The sequence below is a fragment of the Oncorhynchus gorbuscha genome, unplaced genomic scaffold (genome assembly GCF_021184085.1).
Source record: "Oncorhynchus gorbuscha isolate QuinsamMale2020 ecotype Even-year unplaced genomic scaffold, OgorEven_v1.0 Un_scaffold_15:::fragment_2:::debris, whole genome shotgun sequence".
Lineage (NCBI taxonomy): Eukaryota > Metazoa > Chordata > Actinopteri > Salmoniformes > Salmonidae > Oncorhynchus > Oncorhynchus gorbuscha.
The window spans coordinates 69,908-93,349 of NW_025744754.1; the positions used below are offsets into that span (position 1 = coordinate 69,908).

Here is a 23,442-nt window from a genome sequence, read left to right on the forward strand (position 1 = left end):
GATGGCGTTGATGTGAGCCATCACCAGCCTTTCAAAGCATTTCATGGCTACAGATGCGAGTGCTATGTGGTGATAGTCATTTAGACACGTTACCTTGGTGTTTTTGGGCAGAGGGACTATGGCGTTTTGCTTGAATCATGTAGGCATTACAGACAGTCAGAGAGAGGTTGAAAATGTCAGTGATGACACTGGTCAGCGAGTACATGTCCTGGTAATCCGTCTGGCTCTGTGGCCTTGTGAATGTTAACCTGTTTAACTTTTTACTGCAATGGGCTAAATCAGGGTCACACAGAGTATTTCTTGGTCGTCTTAAACAAATCTATTTTGAAACAAACAAAAACACCTCAGACATATGGTTATGGGCTTTAAAAAAAGAAGAGACCTGTACCGGATATAGAGTTGAAATGTATTACATTTTGAGTTTACATAATATTGTAATGGCATCCCAATAATACACTTCATATACATCTCAGAAGACTGAAATATAACAAAACCGTTTCGCATTGAAACACCGGATTTTCAGCAGCTTTTTTGAGAGAATGTTTATTAATTTTGAAATTATGAAATATATTAATAATGTTTCACCCATGAGGCCACTAGGTAATTTGACTGTAGAAAATGGCTTCGGAGACTGTGATCACACAGTAGTCCGGAAAAGCTGGTGCTCTAATGCATTTCAGATAGAGCATAAACCAGCATTGGCCGACCCCTACCGCATTAGAAGTTCAAATCGGATATAGAAAGTGTAGGCTCTATCGATGATAGAAATAATGACATTCTAATGCATGTTGTCGTGTGAATTTGCATTGGGGGGGGGGGGTTATAGCCTATCAGTCTAATCAAAGTGTAGACAATAGAACATCACGCATTTGAGTGTTTGAGTGTATAAAGTCGGCTGTGGCTTCGTTACCTTGTCATGGACACTGCATCCAATGGCAGTGTCTGCGATATGGTAACGCAAGGAACTGCTTGTGATGGCTCTAACACGGCTACATCAACTGATATGTGGATGTCGGCTAGCGCGGATCTGATAGAATCTAGTGCCTTGGTGGGGTCAAACCTCTGAATACTGTAATACTGCAGCTCCAACCCAGATGAAAGGCTTTTCAGAGTGAGTGAACAAGGGCAAATGCACCAAAGGGGGACAGTTAATGAACAGTGAGATCGAATCTCTGTCAATAATTGTATCATCATTTACATTTACATTTAAGTCATTTAGCAGACGCTCTATTCCAGAGCGACTTACAAATTGGTGCATTCACCTTATGACATCCAGTGGAACAGCCACTTTACAATAGTGCATCTACATATTTTAAGGGGGGGGGGGGGTGAGAAGGATTACTTTATCCTATCCTAGGTATTCCTTAAAGAGGTGGGGTTTCAGGTGTCTCCGGAAGGTGGTGAGGGAGTTTGTTCCACCATTGGGGAGCCAGAGCAGCGAAGTTTTGACTGGGCTGAGCGGGAACTGAACTTCCTCAGTGGTAGGGAGGCGAGCAGGCCAGAGGTGGATGAACGCAGTGCCCTTATTTGGGTGTAGGGCCTGATCAGAGCCTGGAGGTACTGAGGTGCCGTTCCCCTCACAGCACCGTAGGCAAGCACCATGGTCTTGTAGCGGATGCGAGCTTCAACTGGAAGCCAGTGGAGAGAGCGGAGGAGCGGGGTGACGTGAGAGAACTTGGGAAGGTTGAACACTAGACGGGCTGCGGCGTTCTGGATGAGTTGTAGGGGTTTAATGGCACAGGCAGGGAGCCCAGCCAACAGCGAGTGGCAGTAATCCAGACGGGAGATGACAAGTGCCTGGATTAGGACCTGCGCGGCTTCCTGTGTGAGGCATGGTCGTACTCTGCGGATGTTGTAGAGCATGAACCTACAGGAACGGGCCACCGCCTTGATGTTAGTTGAGAACGACAGGGTGTTGTCCAGGATCACGCCAAGGTTCTTAGCGCTCTGGGAGGAGGACACAATGGAGTTGTCAACCGTGATGGCGAGATCATGGAACGGGCAGTCCCTCCCCGGGAGGAAGAGCAGCTCCGTCTTGCCGAAGTTCAGCTTGAGGTGGTGATCCGTCATCCACACTGATGTCTGCCAGACATGCAGAGATGCGATTCGCCACCTGGTCATCAGAAGGGGGAAAGGAGAAGATTAATTGTGTGTCGTCTGCATAGCAATGATAGGAGAGACCATGTGAGGTTATGACAGAGCCAAGTGACTTGGTGTATAGCGAGAATAGGAGAGGGCCTAGAACAGAGCCCTGGGGGACACCAGTGGTGAGAGCGCGTGGTGAGGAGACAGATTCTCGCCACGCCACCTGGTAGGAGCGACCTGTCAGGTAGGACGCAATCCAAGCGTGGGCCGCGCCGGAGATGCCCAACTCGGAGAGGGTGGAGAGGAGGATCTGATGGTTCACAGTATCGAAGGCAGCCGATAGGTCTAGAAGGATGAGAGCAGAGGAGAGAGAGTTAGCTTTAGCGGTGCGGAGCGCCTCCGTGATACAGAGAAGAGCAGTCTCAGTTGAATGACTAGTCTTGAAACCTGACTGATTTGGATCAAGAAGGTCATTCTGAGAGAGATAGCGGGAGAGCTGACCAAGGACGGCACGTTCAAGAGTTTTGGAGAGAAAAGAAAGAAGGGATACTGGTCTGTAGTTGTTGACATCGGAGGGATCGAGTGTAGGTTTTTTCAGAAGGGGTGCAACTCTCGCTCTCTTGAAGACGGAAGGGACGTAGCCAGCGGTCAGGGATAAGTTGATGAGCGAGGTGAGGTAAGGGAGAAGGTCTCCGGAAATGGTCTGGAGAAGAGAGGAGGGGATAGGGTCAAGCGGGCAGGTTGTTGGGCGGCCGGCCGTCACAAGACGCGAGATTTCATCTGGAGAGAGAGGGAGAAAGAGGTCAGAGCACAGGGTAGGGCACTGTGAGCAGAACCAGCGGTGTCGTTTGACTTAGCAAACGAGGATCGGATGTCGTCGACCTTCTTTTCAAAATGGTTGACGAAGTCATCTGCAGAGAGGGAGGAGGGGGGAGGGGGAGGAGGATTCAGGAGGGAGGAGAAGGTGGCAAAGAGCTTCCTAGGGTTAGAGGCAGATGCTTGGAATTTAGAGTGGTAGAAAGTGGCTTTAGCAGCAGAGACAGAGGAGGAAAATGTAGAGAGGAGGGAGTGAAAGGATGCCAGGTCCGCAGGGAGGCGAGTTTTCCTCCATTTCCGCTCGGCTGCCCGGAGCCCTGTTCTGTGAGCTCGCAATGAGTCGTCAAGCAACGGAGCGGGAGGGGAGGACCGAGCCGGCCTGGAAGATAGGGGACATAGAGAGTCAAAGGATGCAGAAAGGGAGGAGATGAGGGTTGAGGAGGCAGAATCAGGAGATAGGTTGGAGAAGGTTTGAGCAGAGGGAAGAGATGATAGGATGGAAGAGGAGAGAGTAGCGGGGAGAGAGAGCGAAGGTTGGGACGGCGCGATACCATCCGAGTAGGGGCAGTGGGGAAGTGTTGGATGAGAGCGAGAGGGAAAAGGATACAAGGTAGTGGTCGGAGACTTGGAGGGGAGTTGCAATGAGGTTAGTGGAAAAACAGCATCTAGTAAAGATGAGGTCGAGCGTATTGCCTGCCTTGTGAGTAGGGGGAAGGTGAGAGGGTGAGGTCAAAAGAGGAGAGGAGTGGAAAGAAGGAGGCAGAGAGGAATGAGTCAAAGGTAGACGTGGGGAGGTTAAAGTCGCCCAGAACTGTGAGAGGTGAGCCGTCCTCAGGAAAGGAGCTTATCAAGGCATCAAGCTCATTGATGAACTCTCCGAGGGGACCTGGAGGGCGATAAATGATAAGGATGTTAAGCTTGAAAGGGCTGGTAACTGTGACAGCATGAAATTCAAAGGAGGCGATAGACAGATGGGTAAGGGGAGAAAGAGAGAATGACCACTTGGGAGAGATAAGGATCCCGATGCCACCACCCCGCTGACCAGAAGCTCTCGGGGTGTGCGAGAACACGTGGGCGGACGAAGAGAGAGCAGTAGGAGTAGCAGTGTTATCTGTGGTGATCCATGTTTCTGTCAGTGCCAAGAAGTCGAGGGACTGGAGGGAGGCATAGGCTGAGATGAACTCTGCCTTGTTGGCTGCAGATCGGCAGTTCCAGAGGCTACCGGAGACCTGGAACTCCACGTGGGTCGTGCGCGCTGGGACCACCAGATTAGGGTGGCAGCGGCCACGCGGTGTGGAGCGTTTGTATGGTCTGTGCAGAGAGGAGAGAACAGGGATAGACAGACACATAGTTGACAGGCTACAGAAGAGGCTACGCTAATGCAAGGAGATTGGAATGACAAGTGGACTACACGTCTCAAATGTTCAGAAAGTTAAGCTTACGTAGCAAGAATCTTATTGACTAAAATGATTAAAATGATACAGTACTGCTGAAGTAGGCTAGCTGGCAGTGGCTGCGTTGTTGACACTACACTAATCAAGTTGTTCCGTTGAGTGTAATAGTTTCTACAGTGCTGCTATTCGGGGGCTAGCTGGCTAGCTAGCAGTGTTGATTACGTTACGTTACGTTGCGTTAAAAGAACGACAACAATTATCTTTGATACACAGACGCTATGTAGCTAGCTATGTAGCTAGCTACGATCAAACAAATCAAACCGTTGTGCTGTAATGAAATGAAATGAAAAATGTGATACTACCTGTGGAGCGAAGCGGAATGCGACCAGGTTGTTGAGTGCGGAAGTTCTATTCAGTAGACGTTGGCTAGCTGTTGGCTAGCTAGCAGTGTCTCCTACGTTAAGGACGACAAATAGCTGGCTAGCTAACCTCAGTAAATTAAGATAATCACTCTAAGACTACACGCTCTAAACTACACAATTATCTTGGATACGAAGACAGCAAAGACAACTATGTAGCTAGCTAACACTACACTAATCATTTTATAACAATATGTTGTAAAGACATTTCCTGGAGTGATTTTCAGTTGATCCGTTGTAACATCCTGTCTGTAATGAGGTGCCAGATTAGTTTAGGAGTCATGCGATTGGCTCACACAAATCCAGGGTTGCATTCCAAGCCAAAATATGGTTTAATTAACCCCCTAAAGTCTATTAACGGACCGGTGTGTCAATGTAAGAAACATTATTAAAAGATCCCATCAAAATCCATCAGTTTAAGTTAGATAGCTGTTTTTTTGCATGGGCTGCGTCTCAATCCACCACATCCTCCTCTGTCGCCCTTCCGCAATCTGATGTGGAAAATGACAGAGCTAGAGCGCTGTTTGTCAGCCCAGAAGACATCCTGAAAATCTGTATTCGTGCAAAAACGTCTGTAGCATCTGAGCGGTTTGGCCTAATAATATGACCACTCCATTGAAAGGGGGGACTCTCACAAATATGGTGGTGTTCGCCATTTTGTTCTACGATCCCCACAAGCCCTACATGACTCGTCTGAAGTTGGTAACGCCCAAAACATTTGGGCTACAAACTAAAGGTAACCCATACAAATGAATGGAAGTATGGAAATAGTTTTGTGCCAAAAAGAAAAAGGGGTTAAATATTTCCTGGGCTTTATTATATCTCCTAGATATAGGACATACACTTCAAAACCGTATTACTTACGATTTATTTTCTTTTTCTATTTTATGAATGTGTTATTTAACACTTTAAGGCCAAATTCAATATTTTAGAAAGGCCAACGGCTTAGCATTTAGATTTGTGGCAGATTAGAGAGAAATCCTTTCTGATGGAAATTTGGACTTAGTTCTTGCCTAGTCTTATTGCATTACAGTAAAGACAGATTGGTGAAGCTGTTTTCAAGTGTGTTACTGTTTGATTAGGTGTTTCTCAGGTAGAGGCACTGAATATTAGGTACCATTGGTGAGATTAACGTGTATTGATGTTAGGAGTTGAGCATGTGATAGAATTAAAAGTCTCAATAATAACTAAATAATAATACAGAATCATAATGTATACCAGTAAGTAATATGCTATTCATTAATCTACATTTTGATAATATGATCTGTGTGTTCTATTGTCTGATATCTGATCTGAGTTTGATTGGTTATACCTAGGAATTCATATAGGGGCACATGGGGCTTCCCAAGTCACTCATTACAAGTGACTTGAAGCCGAAGCTACATATCTGTGTGATTTATTTCTATACTTCAGGATTATAACACATAAGTACTAGTGAGGTGAGATTTTTTTTTTTACTTGATGTTGACTCTTAGTGACCTCTACTGTGTTAGACAACCATTCACACTGTTCTGCCTTTAGAGCCCAAAATATCCTCCGCGCATTCAGAACATTGTCAAACATGTGGAAGGGAACAGAGAGCAGGCTTGCCGCTTGACTTGACCTTGCCCTGATGTGTTAGTTACCTTCTCAAAAATGCCAGAGTCGTTGCTCTTCATCTTGGAGTTGAAGCTGGAGGAGCTGTAAGGCTTGAGGGCTGGTAGCTCGGTTGTGTCCTTGCTGATATCACAGGACAACTGGCGGCTAGCCGGCCTGGAGCCCATACTGGAGAGGTCAGCCTCGGTATCTGTCCAGCCCTGGGAGAAGGACCATTACATAACCGTCAGATAGACACCTGGACAGACAGACAAAGACACATACATGTATCAGGACATATTTATCCGTACCGATTCGCTGTCGGAGGCGGAGGAGAGACGGGACTTGACGGTGCTGGTGCGGCGTAAGCGATCGCTGATGTCGGAGGTCTGGCTGGTGACAGTGGAGCGTCTGGTGGACATGAAGCTGCTGTCGGTGGAGCGCAGGTCACGTCTACGTACACACAGCAACACACCCAGACATGGGATGTACTTGGCTATGGCCATCCTGAAGACAGAATGGAGCGGGGAAAATAAGGAGATGTACCCACATTAAAAAATACTACAGTTTACTATCGAATACCACAATACTTAGTATCCCTCGATCATGTGTAGTACTTTTATTATAGAATGTCAGTTTCCCAACCCTGGTCCGCAAGTACCCCCAACAGTACACATTTTTGTTGTAGCCCTTGACAAACACACCTCCTTAAGCTCATTGAGGGCTTGATGAGTAATTGACAAGTTGAATCAGGTGTCCTTGTCCATGGTTGCAATAAAACAAATGTGCTGTTGGGTGTACTCAACGACCGGGGTTTGGAAACACTCCTGTAGTATACTACAGTAAATACTACTGTATTATCCACACAAAAAACACTGTAGTAAATTCTACAGTAATGGCCGCAAAAACAGTACACTTTTTAAATTATAGTAAATACTGCAATATTGCATTTGCAAATATCACAATTTATGCCACCCATAAGTGAGAAACTTACATGCCAACGTGAGGTATTGTAGGTAGACACAGTATGTACATGAAGGTAAAGTGACTAGGCATCAGGATTAGGGCTGTTGCGGTGACCATATTACTGCCACACCTGCAGACGTGAGTCATGACCGCAGTAAAATTCCACGTGACAGATGAGTCACTGTAATATCCTCTTATGCACTCTGGACATGCTTTTTTAGTGCCCAACTTGCTGACTACCATCAGGTCCTAATGGGCTGGAACTCAGTTTTCTATTCTCCCCTCTAACCACTCTGACATCAATGCAAATGCCGTCGAAAATCACATCAAACACACATCAACAAAACAGTAGGCCTACAGTACTTTTAAAACTCACCTCACTGAAGGCTAATCAATTTGAAGAAAGAACTTCAACAGCAGGTTGAAACTGAGTGTAAAACATATTGTTTCAAAGCCTAACAACGAAATGGACAGTGCTTTCTAAGATGATGATTCATTCAAAACAACCATATGCATATTAGAGTTTATGCACATGATCAGGATAGATATTAATAAGAGTAAAATAAAGGACAAATGATGAGTGTAAAAATGTGTGTGTAATATGAGTGTTTGTCTTGTGTCGGTCGGAGTGTGTGTGTTATGTGTGGGCATATGTAGCGTATGTATGTGGGTTTTGTGTGGGAGTGTCAATGTAGTGTGTGTGAGTGTGTATATGGTTTGTATATATAGTCTAGTGAGTGTGAGTAGGGTCAGTGATTAGCCAGGGGCCTGATGTATCATGTCAGAGGAAATTATGACTAACACTGAAAACCTCTGGACATTCAGTACTACAGTGGCCTTCCATTCTAACCCCCCTCTCACCGGCGGTGTATTCATGTTACCTGATGAAATTGCTATACAATATAATCTTGTTGCCATCTGATGCACAGTCAAATGTCATTTAAAAAATCAACACAGCAAAGCTCTCCCTCTCTGCCATGCCCAAATTGTATTGCTGCTGATGATATCTGGAAATTTGCATGTACACCCTGGCCTGTCTACTGTTGCTAGACCCAATTCTGACTTGTTCTCAGATTTCGGGCTTCACAGATTTCTGCCCTCGGAAAACCTTGGGTTTTCTTCAAGTTAACACTAGAAGCTTATGACCTGAAATGGATCAATTGGAAGTCTGGGTTCACAGCTCCAATCTAGATGTGTTGGTCATTACTGAGACATGATTAAGAATGAGTGTTCTAAAACACTGATTAGAATATTTCTGGTTATAACCTTCTTCTGCCAGACAGATCTTCCAAATGTGGTGGAGTGGCAATCTTTACCAAGGAACACCTTCAGTGCTCGGTTGTCTCCACCAAGTCTGTCCCCAAACAATCTGATTTGCTGGTTTTAAGCATTCATCTTTCAAATAGCTCTTTGTTGACTGTTGCTTGGTGTTCAAGTTAAATCAAATTGTATTGGTCACATACACGTGATTAGCAGATGTTATTGCTCTGAGCTCAACTTTGTTATCCAAAGACTGAACATTAGCAAGTAATATACACGGAAGCGGTGGGTGGTGTGCACACCTCCTAAGAATCAGCTTGATTCCCTTTGTCGAAGATGCTTGGACCTTCTTTTTTATATTTTCAGTGGTTTTGTTAACTAGCATGCCCCCATAAAGAAAATTAGAATTAAAACAGGTTCAGATCTTTGTTCAACCGTGATCTGGCAGAGTTACTCCACCTCAAGAACACTATTTGGCGAAAGGCTCGGCACACAAATACTTAGGCTGACTGGCAAATGTGAAATAAGTTCAGGCAAATAGGAAATAAGTGCACTCAGGCTATCCGGAAGGCCAAAGTAAGTTACTGTACTTTAAGGAGCAGTTCTCTCTCTGTGGGTCTAACCCCAAGAAGTTCTGGAAAACGGCGAAAGACCTAGAGAATTAACCCTCCTCTTCACAGCTGCCCATGTCCCTTAATGTTGATGATGTGGTTGTTACTGACAAGGAGCGTATGGCTGAGCTCTTTAATCGTCACTTCAAGTCAGGATTCCTAAATTCCTAAACTGGCCATCTCTGAATACCCAACGCAAGACTCACTGGTTGATGCTTATTTATAAAACCTTCTCAGGCCTCATGCCCCCCTATCTGAGATACCTACTACAACCTTCATCCTCCATTATACAACACCCGTTCAGCCAGTCGCATTCTGTTAAATGTCCGCAAAGTACACATGTCCCTGGGTCATTCCTCTTTTCAGTTCGCTGCAGCTAGCGACTGGAACGAGCTGCAAAAAAAAAACACTCAAACTGGACAGTTTTATCTCCATCTCTACATTCAAAGACTCAATCATAGATGCTTTTACTGACACTTGTGGCTGCACCTCGTGATTATTGTCGTCTCTATCTTTTTGCCCTTGTGCTGTTATCTGTGCCTAACAATGTTTGTACCATGTTTGTGCTGCTACCATGTTGTGCTGCTGCCATGTTGTGTTGCTTCCGTATTGTTGCCATGTTGTGTTGCTACCATGCTGTGTTGTCATGGGTTGCTGCCATGCTCTGTTGTTGTCTTAGGACTCTCTTTATGTAGTGTTGTGGTGTTGCTCTTGTCGTGATGTGTGTTTTGTCCTACATTTTTATTTGTAATCCCCCGTCCCTGCAGGAGGCCTTTCGCCTCTTGGTAGGCAGTCATTGTATGTAAGAATTTGTTCTTAATTGAGTTGCCTAGTAAATCAAAGTTTAGTAAAAATACTGCATGTTCACTACCAGTCAAATCCTGCATGTTCACTGCACGTTCAAATCCCCCATCTGACAAGGTACAAATCTGTCGTTCTGCCCCTGAACAGGCAGTTAACCCACTGTTCCTAGGCCTCCATTGAAAATAAGAATTTGTTCTTAACTGACTTGCCTAGTTAAATAAAGGTAAAAAATAAAAAAGCCTTAGAACACCTACTCATTAAAGGGTTTTTCTTCATTTTTTGTTATGTTCTGCATTGTAGAATAATAGTGAAGACATCAAAACCATGAAATAACACATATGGAATCATGTAGTAACCAAAAAAGTGTTAAACAACTCAAAATATATTGTATATTTGAGATTCGTCAAATAGCCACCCTTTGCCTTGATGACAGCTTTGCACACTCTTGGCATTCTCTCAACCAGCTTCACCTGGATTGCTTTTCCAACAGTCTTTAAGGAGTTCCCACATATGCTGAGCACTTGTTGGCTGCTTTTCCTTCACCCTGCTGTCCAACATCCTAAACCATCTCAATTTTGTTGAGGTCTGGATATTGTGTAGGCCAGGTCATCTGATGCAGCACTCCATCACTCCCCTTCTTGGTAAAATAGCCCTTACACAGCCTGGAGGCGTATTGGGTCATTGTCTTGTTGAAAAACAAATGATAGTCCCACTAAGCTCAAACCAGATGGGATGGTGTATTGCTGCAGAATGTTGTGGTAGCCATGCTGGTTAAGTGTGCCTGAATTCTAAATAAATCACTGACAGTGTCACCAGCAAAGCACTTCTACACAATAACACCTCCTCCTCCATGCTTTACGGTGGGGAAATACACATGCAGAGATCATCCGGTTACCCACACCGCATCTCACAAAGACATGACGGTTGGAACCAAAAATATCAAATTTGGACTCCAGACCAAAAGACACATTTCCACCGGTCTAATGTCCATTGCTCGTGTTTCTTGGCCGTGTTTAGTCTGATCGCTAGCTAGCAGGGGTTATACCCTTCCTGTCTCTCAGATTTGATAGATTCTCATGGGATGGAATGGTTCACTGGGGTAGTATCACATTGGTGTAATAAAAACGGAAAAATAGCTCTTTGACTTTTGTTGCTCAATGGGATTCCCAAATGGGGTTCGGCTGCGTAAGAAGATTTGCCTCATAATGCAACCAATAGGTTTGATCTTTAATCTTTGTGGCAGCAAGACTGCGGTACCTGTACTTGGGGTGGGTGATGGCATAGATGATGGGGTTGTGAATGGCTGAAGCCTTGGCGATCACAGCAGGAACTGAGTTCATGTATGGGGTCAGAAAATCTGCATACCTACAGGAGACATGGAGAAGACAGGAAGAGAAGGGTGGTAAGCTGTGAGGCAGAATAATACAATATATAAAGTACCTGAATGGTCAAGGTTTGAAAATGTCGCTGCGGCATTGTAGTATTTGTATAGAAAGAAGTGATTTTATAAGTGGGTGTATACAGATTTAATTTTCTACAGCATAAAAATACTCCTGCAGCAATAGGAAATTATTAATTATAATCCACATAATACTTTACAACACATTTTTAGAGGTTACTACATTTTTCATAATGGAAAATCAAGTCAGAAATTTCAAAGTGGAAATACTTCAGAAGCCTTTTTAAACCTCAAATACACTACAAGTTGTACATTTCCTGTGTCTTTGCACTGTGACAGGGGAGCTCACGGACATACAGACAGTATACAGATGTTGGATCTTAATTTCATCACCATGTTGCAGGAGAACTTTTCTGCAACACATTACATTTTTACCCTGAAGTGCATTTGAGGTTTAAAAAAGCTTCTGAAGTTTGTAATTTCCTCTTTGATATTTCTAACTTGATTTTCCCTTACGAAAAATGTAGTAATCCTTACAAAAATATTTATTAATTATAATCCACATAATAATTCACATTTCCTATTGCTGCAGGATTGTTTTCATGCTGTATAAAATGGCCTCAAATTCAGGTCCTACGTTTCGGTGGAGCAAGAGCTCTGGTCGGCCGATATTCAAGATGACGAAATCCTAAGGTTGGATTTCCTCAGTCAAGTGGGAGCATGCCTAGATGTTGGAATGCTTAAACCCCAGATGAAAGACTCCGTTATGGGAGTCAGAGCAGTGGAAAAATGCAACGGCAGCCGCAGGTGACTCCGCAGGAATTTGTAGCAGACGGCCCCACAAAGATCCTTCCCCAGATGAGAAGGAGCAGCTAAAGAGGTTGTGTGTGCCCCAGCAGGTGACCAGTTGCACGATGTACGTACCTTCGGAAGCTACCCAACAAGCTGTGCGGGAACTAGGGAAGAGGTGTTTGGAAGGGCTGGAGTCTGAGCAGTGCGATAAGGTGGAAGCACTGCTTGCAGATTTGGTGGATGTATTTGCACCACGAGACAAAGAATGCCAGAAAACCAGTCTAGTCCACAACTCTATCGATACTGGCAACAATCCGTTTGGGGCCCCATCACGTGCCACTGGCGAAAAGAGAGATAGCGAAGCAGAAGATCCGGGAGATGGCTGAGACAGGGTTCATCAAGCCATCCAACAGCCCTTGGGCAGCCCCTGTAGTTCTTGTCATTGAAGAAGGACGGCTCATGGTGCTTCTGTGCAGACTACAGGCAGCTGAACCATGTGACCAGGAAGGATTCCTATCCCCTCCCGGCCCCTGAAGCCAGGCCGAAGACCACCTTCTCAATTGGACAAGGACTGTGGCAGTTCACCGTGATGCCCTTCGGGCTCTGCAACGCTGCACCAACCTTCGAGCGTCTTACGGAGCAAGTGCCGGTCACAATCCCTGCAACAGGTGTGTGGTCTACCTGAACAACCTCCTTGTGCATGCCGTATGGATCTCTGGCAAATCTGAGTGAGGAACTACTTTCCATTCGGCACGCAATATTCAAGCTCCACCCCAAGAAGTGTAATCGGGGCAGACTGAGTTGCAACTGATCCAGCCAAGTTGGTGGCAGTTCAGCACTGGCCGAACCATTAGGCTCTCTCTGAGTTAAGAAGCTGTGTTGGCCTAGCTTCTTACTACCAGAGGTTCATCAAGGACTTTGCAACAGTAGCCAGCCCTCTACACCACATTACAAACAAGGATCAGCGGTCCGACTGGCATGATGACTGAGTGGCAGTATTCGTAAACTGCGTCAGGCCCTTTTCAATTCTCCAGTTCTGGCATACCCCAAACCCCAGCACCCATTTATTGTGGACACAGATGCCCGCAATGTGGGCATTGGGGTCATTCTTTTGCTGGCCGGATGGGGAACGGGTGGTGGCCTTCTACAGTCAAAGCCTCAACCATACCGAGCGCAACAACTGTGTCTCTCCCGGCGAGAGTTGTTGGCTGTGGTCAATGCACCATAATTTCCGATCCTACCTCTACGGGACCCAGTGCCTCCTCTGTACGGACCATGCCTCACTCACCTGCCTCTTCAACTTCTGAGAGCCACAGGCCAGGTGGCTCGCTGGTTAGAAGAGGCACAGGAGTATGACTACCAGATGCAGCACGGGCTGGTCGTATCCACACAAACACTGGTGCGTTGTCTCGCCGGTCATGTGAAGAGCAAGACTGCAAGCACTGCCCACACTTGGAACAAAGGAGGGTTTCCTGCCCGCAGCGGTGGCAATTCAAGAAGCAGACTGAAGCTCAGCACCCTTGGAGGGCTGGAATGACCAAGACCTGAAGAGGGAGCAGGAAGGTGTCCCGGTGTTAGCAACTGTCCGGGGCTGGTTGGTGCTCAGCCAGCAGCCTGCCTGGAACAGATTCTTACCCCTGTCGCCCGAAACCATGGCCTACTACTCCCAGTGGGACAACCTTGCCATTCACAAAGGGGTGTTGTTTTCAAGATGAATGGAACAAACACACAACACAACTCTGTGGTGTGGCAGTTTCTGGTGCCTTATTCCATGTGTGCCCATGACCTCAGAGCTGTTCACTGGATCGGTGTGGGGAGGCCACTTCGGGTACACAAAGACCCTCTAACTCCTCCAAAGGAATGTCTCCTGGGCTGGCTGCCGCCAAGACACGGAACATTATGTGCATGTCTATGACACCTGTATGCGCATATGCCCTGTTGCAGCAAAATCAGGTGGGGGGCTCCCATGGGGCAGGTTGGTGTGGAATCCTGGGTCCTTTTCCCGTGACAGAGTCAGGCAATCGATACGTACTTGTGTACGTCAACTATTTTAGCAAGTGGCCAGAGGCCTACGCGCCACCCGACCAGGGCACCACAACCACTGCCAAAAAGCTGGTGGAGGAGATGTTCTGCCAGTTTGGAGCACCGCAAGACCTCCACAGTGATCTGGGATGGTATTTTGAAGCTAAGGTGTTGGTGATATGGACTTTGGTGATACAGCTGGCCACTCTCGCCTTCAATGACCAGAAAGACTGGGACCGACATCTGCCATTGGTCTTGTGGGCCTATCGTTCAGCAGTGCAGGTGTTCACTGGATGCACCCCAACAGTTCTGATGTTTGACTGAAAACTACGAACTCCAGTAGATTAGTCCTTTAGAAGACCTCCTGGAGTACCTCCACCACCTTCAGCAGCGCCTGGAAACAGCCCACGACTTTGCACGGCATCGCATGACAGAAGCAGGGGTAAAGCAGAAAAAGGTATACAACACCCTCTGTCAAGGTCAGCCTTTCCAGACTGCCCAAAAGTGTTGGTATACAGCCCCCGGCGCAAGCGTGGTCTGAGCCCGAAACAAATGAGTCACTGGGAAGGCCCATGCATGGTTCCGGAGCGACTTTCTGACATGGTGTGTCGCAGCCAGCTTTGAACTCATGGACGAGTGATGGTCCTCTATCAGGATCGTCTGGCGCCTTACCAACCTCATACACCTCATGAAGTGGAAAGAGAGGGTGAGATGTTGGTTACTCCTCACAGCCCTGGACCATTGGACAACGCAGCGGTTTCCTCACCTGAGGGGCAAGGTCAGAATGGGACTCTGCGACGGCCACCTGGGTGCTGCTGCCGCAGGCTCCCGTCTCAAGGTCAGGATGGCAACCCCACGGCAATCACAACGCAGCCACTGAAGACCCTTTGTCCAGGTTTCAGGACTTTGTGTTGGATTTCGGGGTTGTCAGGGATGACTAACCCTTAGGAGGGGGAAATGTAGCGGCGGCAGCCTATTAGACTGCAGCTAACGACAGGAACGAGCTGCAAAGAACTCTCAAACTGGACAGTTTTCTCTCCATCTTGTCATTCAAAGACCAATCATTGACACTCTTACTCTTACTGACATGTGATGTATTGTTGTCTCTATCTTCTTGCCCTTTGTGCTGTTGTCTGTGCCCAATAATGCTTGTACCATGTTTTGTGCTGCTATAATGTTGTGCTGCTGCCATGTTCTGTTGCTACCACGCTGTGTTGTTATGTGTTGCTGCCATGCTGTGTTTTTGTCTTGAGTCTCTCTTTATGTAGTGTTGCGGTGCCTCTCTTGTCGTGATGTGTGTTTTGTCCTACATTAAAAAAAATATTCTAGCCCCTGTCCCCAAAAGAGACCTTTTGGTAGGCCATCATTATAAATAGGAATTTGTTATTAATTGACTTGCCTAGTTAAATTAAGAAAAAAAGACGAAGGCCTGTTGGAGGCGTGGCCTTGGGTTAGCTCTCTTTGGACAAACCGTGGGTGAAAGTGTCATTCTAGTTAATTGATTATGTTGTACTCTCTTACTAAGCACTAAGCTTTTATGCTGTCAGTTCTGTACATGCAATATGACTGATATAAGTGCATGTGATACCAAATAGCTTTCTAGAGTTCCATTAAGACAGTCACTGTTTTGTTAAAATACAGTACCTCTCAAAAGCACTCACCCTGCAAATGCAGTCAGGGCCACAACAGAGTATGGGGACCAAGATATTACATAGAGGAGGATGACTATCAGAGCAATCTTAGCCATCTTCCACTCATTCTTCAGCCGACGGAAACTCTTAATTGAGTCTCTGGTGCTCCCATTGCAATTGATCTTGGTTACAGCCCTATGAGACACATACACAGGAAAATAAATGTGAAATGTGAGAAATTTGAAATGTTTCAGAGAATCCAATTTCAGTAATTTACAACACACTTTCTTAATTCAATTTAATTTAATTGGACACACGTTCAGTGTTATCTCTAGAGCAGCTCTCTTGTATCCAGTCCACTTACCTGTTAGTTGTACGTATGGCTCTGAAGATGAAGAAGTAGCAGTACATGATGACGATGAGGGGGATGAAGAAGACAAAGGTGAAGAGCAGCATGGTGTAGGCACGCACTGATGGGGTAAAGGTCACATAGTCCCATGAACAGGAGGTCAACAGGCCCTCTGGAACATAGGCGCCTGGGGGAGGTAAAGGGGGCCGGGGGGTAAGGGAGAAAGGGGGAGGGAGAGGATGGGGAAGAAGTGCGAAAGTGGTAGAGAAAGGAGGAAAAGAGAGATGGGACATAGAAAGGGGAAAAGGGCAGAAAATAAGTTGTGGGATACGACATTGTCAAAACCTTTCTTCTTCAATACAACTTCTAAGTCGTCTACAAGTTGTCCTTCAAGCATCATCTATTGAAGCCCTGCTATGGTAAAACGGTCAGAGTGCCAGGGAAAGTTAAGGATACTCACATCAATTGGAAGACGCAGGAACAACAAAGATTGCATCAAGGAAGCACTTCTGGTGATCTAAACGCTCTGGATGATCAAAGCCTCAAAGTGAATAATGGTGCAGTTTTGTTTAGCTTTTATGTTCTTGATGTTATTTGCCTCTGAATGATGTGATAAATAGCGGAGATGAGGCAGAGATCGAGCCGCCAGATGGGCTTAAGGAGACAGACGCCCTGTGTGTGGTCGGACAGGACACACGGGCTGCAGAACAATGGGGTAGCATGGCTACACACAGACTCCAGCCACAGGTGGCTGCAGGGGGTAGGCCCTCCACATTGTCTGAGTTAGTGTGTCGCTCTTAAGGCCCTTTCCAGCATGTCACCCATTAGTGTGCTAGACAGAATAGTGTTGTCAATTTGGAGCTGCTGGATCAATTTGTTATTTGCCAGAGATTTGCACAGTCATGGGGTGTGAGTCATTCTGAGTACAGTATACTGTAAGTCCAGGCCAATGTGAGGTTTATGAGGGGCCCATTCCAGCCAGTGCGCCCGCTAGTTTCATTCTCTTTCTTCTCACTGAGAGATCTCAGGCAGCTCAGCATATCTGATCCAATGCCCAAATCCTCATGCTTAAACACAGAGCCAGGGGTAGCACTCTCTCCTGCTGTCTTTCTCTCTCTCCTGCTGTCTTTCTCTCTCTCCTGCTGTCTTTCTCTCTCTCCAGCGGTTCTTTCTCTCTCTCCTGCTGTCTTTCTCTCTCTCCTGCTGTCTTTCTCTTTCTTCTGCTGTCTTTCTCTCTCCTGCTGTCTTTTTCTCTCTCGCCGTCCTTCTCTCGCTCCTGCTGTCTTTCTCTCTCTACTACCGTCATTCTCTTTCTCTCTGTCCTGCGGTCTTTCTCTCTCTCCTGCTGTCTTTCTCTCTCTGCTGCTGTCTTTCTCTCTCTCCTGCTGTCTTTTTCACTCACCTGATGTCTTTCTCTCTCTCATGATGTCTTTCTCTCTCTCCTACTGTCTTTCTCTCTCCTACTGTCTTTCTCTTTCTACTGCTGTCTTTCTCTCTCTGCTGCTGTCTTTCTCTCTCGCTCTCCTGCTGTCTCTCTCTCTGCTGCTGTCTTTCTCTCTCTCTCTGTTGCTGTCTTTCAATCTCTCCTGCGGTCTTTCTCTCTCCTGCGGTCTTTCTCTCCTGCTGTCTTTCTCTCCTGCTGTCTTTCTCTCTCTCCTGCTGTCTTTCTCTCTCTCTCCTGCTGTCTTTCTCTCTCTCCTGCTGTCTTTCTCTCTCTCTCTCCTGCCGTCTTTCTCTCTCTGCTGCCGTCTTTCTCTCTCTGCTGCCGTCTTTCTCTCTCTCCTGCGGGCTTTCTCTCTCCTGCTGTCTGTCTCTCTCTCTTGCTGTCTTTCTCTCTCTCCTGCTGTATTTGTCACTCTCCTGCGGTCTTTCTCTCTCTCCTGCGGTCTTTCTCTCTCTCCTGCTGTCTTTCTCTCTCTCCTGCTGTCTTTCTCTCTCTCCTGCGCTCTTTCTCTCTCTCTTGCTGTATTTCTCTCTCTGCTGCTGTCTTTCTCTGCTGCTGTTTTTCTCTCTGCTACTGTCTTTCTCTCTCTGCTGCGGTCTTTCTCTCTTTCTCTTGCTGTTTTTCTCTCTCTGCTGCTGTTTTTCTCTCTCTGCTGCTGTCTTTCTCTCTCTGCTGCTGTCTTTCTCTCTCTCTTGCTCTCTTTCTCTCTCTGCTGCTGGCTTTCTCTCTCTGCTGCTGTTTTTCTCTCTCTGCTGCTGTCTTTCTCTCTCTGCTGCTGTCTTTCTCTCTCTCTCTTGCTGTCTTTCTCTCGCATATATAGCACATGGGGATGTGTGAAACGTACTCCGCATCCTGAAATGTTCCCACTTGCGTCAGCGAACAGCTAGCTTTTCACTTGATGCCTACTGGTAAGACGCTTCAGGAGGGTGGTCACTTGTTCTAGCAAGGCAGAGGTCGTGAGTTTGCGCCAGGTTTGGGCCGAATCGATAAGAAGTGGTACTTCCTAAGCAAGCACTGTGACATCCTTTACAGTGGTGCCGTGACCTGGATCTACAGTTGCACTCAGCTCAACGCTGGGGTCGCTGTTGAGTAAGTTTGAGGGGAGAATGTAGCACATGGGGATGTGTGAAACTTACTCCTCAGTCTGAAGTGTCCCCACTTGCACCAGCGAATCGCTAGCTTTTCGCGTGGTGCAGACTGGTAAGACGCTTCAGGAGGGCGGTCATGTGTGCTAGCAAGGCAGAGGTCCCGAGTTCGCGCCTGGTATGGGCCGTATTGTGAGGAAGTGGTTCACGCTGCTTGCTTAGCGAGTCATCCTTTACACACATACTGACACAATCACGATTCCATACAGTGTATACAGCCCTGGCATCCTACAACCTCATCCCAAGCTTGGCTCATGACCCAGGATTATTCTCTCTCTCTCTGCGTGTGTGTGTGAACTTACTCCAGCCAAAGAAAGGGGGCAGGCTCCATCCCAATGAGTAGACCCAGGCAGCCAAGAGGATGAGCTGGGCTCGTTTCTTGGACAGCACCCCGATGGAGGCCAGTGGACGTGTAATCACAAAGTAGCGGTCCACTGCTATCACCATCAGAGTGATCATAGAGCAGATCCCAAATAAAGCCCCACAGAACGCATATAGCTCACAGCCTAGAGGACACAGAGACAGCACAGTTAATTACTGAGATACGAGAGAGTCAGAGTACAGTTAATGACTGAGAGAAAAATAGAAAGGATGGGTGAAAGAGAAACAGCATGTCGGTTGGTGTGTTGTAATGCCCCCTGTGGGTGATAGTCCACTCCATAGCCTGGATAATGATCCAGAACCAGGTCAAACAGAAGGACTGCCTGCAGAGACAGTGGGAGCTGCAGGGGGTAATACTGACCTTATCTCAGATTCACACCCAACACCCACCCTGCTGTGACACCCACCCACCTCCACTTTGCACAGAGCTGAACATATACCGCAAACAAAGCCCCAATGTCTCACAGAATATAGACATTGTGCAACATACTGAATATATGTATAGAACTATAGACCACCCCACAGCTGTATTAATCATACAAATCATACACACCATAGGTCATGCCTTCCCTGGGGTTATGCCTTGTGCTGTATGGCAGTAGCTTAGGCTGTTGTTACACACCTTCACTGGTGAGTTATGCCAGGGAAGATTAGACGCCTGAATTTACTGGGGTGTATAGGGTTTAACAATGGCAGAAGTGGGAATACATGATAAGTACAGCTCTGGTTCTGGCTTTACCAGGGTGATTTTGCAACTATGGGAACTTTTCGCATCTTATTTTGGAAAAAAATATGTTTCTTGAAAAATACTTTTATCAAAGATCGAAGATATCCCTCTAGTGGTGTGGGGGCTGTGCTTTGGCAAAGTGGGTGGGGTTATATCCTTCCTGTTTGGCCCTGTCCGGGGTGTCCTCGGATGGGGCCACAGTGTCTCCTGACCCCTCCTGTCTCAGCCTCCAGTATTTATGCTGCAGTAGTTTGTGTCGGGGGGCTAGGGTCAGTTTGTTATATCTGGAGTACTTCTCCTGTCCTATTCGGTGTCCTGTGTGAATCTAAGTGTGCGTTCTCTAATTCTCTCCTTCTCTCTTTCTTTCTCTCTCTCGGAGGACCTGAGCCCTAGGACCATGCCCCAGGACTACCTGACATGATGACTCCTTGCTGTTCCCAGTCCACCTGGCCGTGCTGCTGCTCCAGTTTCAACTGACCTGAGCCCTAGGACCATGCCCCAGGACTATCTGACATGATGACTCCTTGCTGTCCCCAGTCCACCTGACCGTGCTGCTGCTCCAGTTTCAACTGTTCTGCCCTATTATTATTCGACCATGCTGGTCATTTATGAACATTTGAACATCTTGGCCATGTTCTGTTATAATCTCCACCGGCACAGCCAGAAGAGGACTGGCCACCCTCATAGCCTGGTTCCTCTCTAGGTTTCTTCCTAGGTTTTGGCCTTTCTAGGGAGTTTTTCCTAGCCACCATGCTTCTACACCTGCATTGCTTGCTGTTTGGGCTTTTGGCTGGGTTTCTGTACAGCACTTTGAGATATCAGCTGATGTACGAAGGGCTATATAAATCAATTTGAGTTGATTTGATCAACATAAATACCTTTCTCTTTTTATCAGGAACCATACATGTAGTATTGGCTGTGATAATTTTATTCAATAATACATGTAACTGACTCCCTTTCCCCCAATACACCTTCTGCAGGTGTCATTACCATCATATAATAAAACATTCCATTTTAGTTTGAAACTTAATCACAAACACAATGGGATTTGGGATAATTTGGTTTGTCTGCCTATAGGATTTGGTAATACAACATTTAGAAATAATTATTTGAATTCCTTATTGCATAAATATTCCATTTCTTGTTGAACAATGCAATTACCTGTTGAAAATGTTATGTATTTCAACATTTTAAGTAGTTATATGGAGAACAAGTAAGTGCTTTACACCTGAAGAAGACACAAGTGTGATATCAATCACCACCTGATATCAATCACCACACAGCGGAGTCAATCACCACCTTCCGGAGACACCTGAAACCCCACCTCTTTAAGGAATACCTAGGATAGGATAAAGTAATCCTTCCCCCCCCCTTAAAAGATTTAGATGCACTATTGTAAAGTGGCTGTTCCACAGGATGTCATAAGGTGAATGCACCAATTTGTAAGTCGCTCTGGATAAGAGCGTCTGCTAAATGACTTAAATGTAAATGTATATCTAGGCCGTCATTGTAAATAAGTTTTTGGTCTTAACGGACTTGCCTAATAAAATAAAATTCTACATAAAAATGAAAAATAAAATAATTGAATGTAATGGAAACAAATATGCAATGATTGTGGTGGTAATGACTGTGTGACGGTAATGACTAGGGTAATGGTAAAATGCATTACTTGTTAATAATAACTGGGTAAAAAAAATCACAACATTCCCTTAAAATTAACCTTACAAATAGCAGTATTGGGTGATTTGGAATGCCATAGTGTCACGCCCTGACCTTAGTATTCTTTGTTTTCTTTATTATTTTGGTTAGGTCAGGATGTGACATGGGTGATTATATGGTTTTTGTCCTGTCTAGGGTTTTTGCATGTTTATGGGGTTGTTTCCAGTCTAGGGGTTTTGTATGTCTATGGTGGCCAAGATTGGTAACCATAGAGTATTTCGTGGGTGATTATCTATGTCTATGTAATAGTTGCCTCTGTCAGCACTATATTTAGCTTCACGTTCGTTTTTGTAGTTAAGTGTTTCTTCGTCTTCATTAAAATAAGATGCATTCATCTCACGCTGCGCTTTGGTCTCCTCCATTCAACGAACGTGACACGTAGTCAGTCAATACGTGATATAACAATACTGGTAGGAAAAGTTTTCATCTTTAGCTCACAATCTGTGGATACTATACGATTGTAAAGGTTCAAAACGTATGTAAAACATCACAGCACAATAGAAATATATATGGCACATGGAAACCAAACAAGGGTGGTCTATGGTGATAGGAGGGATGGGCTGAGAGTGGCTGAGGGTTGGGATTAAAGAGTTTATGTTTGGTAAAGTATTATTGCTATGTGATTGCTTTCTATAAAAGTACCATGTATGTAAAAATGTGTATATAAAATGCATGTATATGTAGCAGGAAAGCTGTTAAATATATATATATATATATATATGTCCCCCGAAGAGGGGGGGTGGTGGATGGGTTAAAAAAATAAATAATAATAATAATTGGGAAGAAATGTATGATTTATTTCTACCAAGACAGTGAAACATTAAGTGATAAGCAGTATTGAGCAGGGGTATACCCTTCTTATGCAATGGTTCTAGAAAATGTTGTTACTTATGATGGTAATGACAGTGATGGTGATGATAATTTGTTACTTTTTTGGATTTAAATGCAAGGCCATAAGGTTTATTTAGTTAATATGATAAGTTATCATTTGATAAACTCCACAACCACAACAGAATGAGATGTATTTTTTCAAATAGAGAACAATATAGGTGAGTTATGCCGTTGCGGTAATGACGCAGTTTTTGTGTGTCTTGATGTGTAAAGTGTTGAAAAAGCACTATAATTGATCACTTTGATTGGTGTGATGGTAATTACGCAATACTGTGAGAAAACGGTACTTCATAGAAAATAATGTATTTAATGTTAGATCAGATCCCATCCAATATGCCCCTTTTTGTTACGTTACAGCCTTATTCTAGAAGTTTCTTTCTCCCTCATCAATCATCATTTTGCTATGAGACTCAGGTGCATCCTGTTTCCATTGATCATCCTTGAGATGTTTCTACAACTTGATGGAGTCCACCTGTGGTAAATTCAATTGATTGGACATGATTTGGAAAGGCACACACCTGTCTATATAAGGTCCCGCAGTTGACAGTGCATGTCAGAGCAAAAGGAAATGGCCGTAGAGCTCCGAGACAGGATTGTGTCAAGGCACAGATCTGGGGAAGGTTACCAAAACATTTCTGCAGCATTGAAGTTCCCGAAGAACACAGTGTCCTCCATCATTCTTAAATGGAAGTAGTTTGGAACCATCAAGACTCTTCCTAGAGCTGGCTGCCTGGCCAAACAGACCAATCGGGGGAGAAGGGCCTTGGTCAGGGAGGTGAACAAGAACCTGATGGTCACTCTGACAGAGCTATAGAGTTCCTCTGTGGAGATGGGATAAACTTCCAGAAGGAAAACTATCTCTGCAGCTCTTCACCCATCAGGCCTTTATGGTAGAGTGGTGGAAGCCGCTCCTCAGTAAAAGGCACATGACAGCCCGCTTGAAGTTTGCCAAAAGGCACCTAAAGGATTCTCAGACCATGAGAAACAAGATTCTCTGGTCAGGGAGAGGGGG

At 45.6% G+C, this 23,442-nt stretch overlaps 1 protein-coding gene across 1 annotated transcript in view; it reads right to left on the minus strand.

The window, feature by feature from the left end:
• LOC124017089 (melanopsin-A-like) overlaps nucleotides 1-19,216 on the minus strand; it is a 29,131-nt gene extending 9,915 nt beyond the window's left edge. The window contains exons 1-6 of the mRNA XM_046332480.1: nucleotides 19,015-19,216; nucleotides 16,139-16,310; nucleotides 15,805-15,969; nucleotides 11,188-11,295; nucleotides 6,601-6,796; nucleotides 6,340-6,510 (exon numbers count right to left, since the gene is read on the minus strand). Of these exons, the coding sequence (XP_046188436.1) occupies nucleotides 6,340-6,510; nucleotides 6,601-6,796; nucleotides 11,188-11,295; nucleotides 15,805-15,969; nucleotides 16,139-16,310; nucleotides 19,015-19,171 (969 nt within the window). The 5' untranslated portion in view covers nucleotides 19,172-19,216. The remainder of the gene's footprint in view (nucleotides 1-6,339; nucleotides 6,511-6,600; nucleotides 6,797-11,187; nucleotides 11,296-15,804; nucleotides 15,970-16,138; nucleotides 16,311-19,014) is intronic.
• Between the last annotated feature and the right edge of the window lie 4,226 nt (nucleotides 19,217-23,442).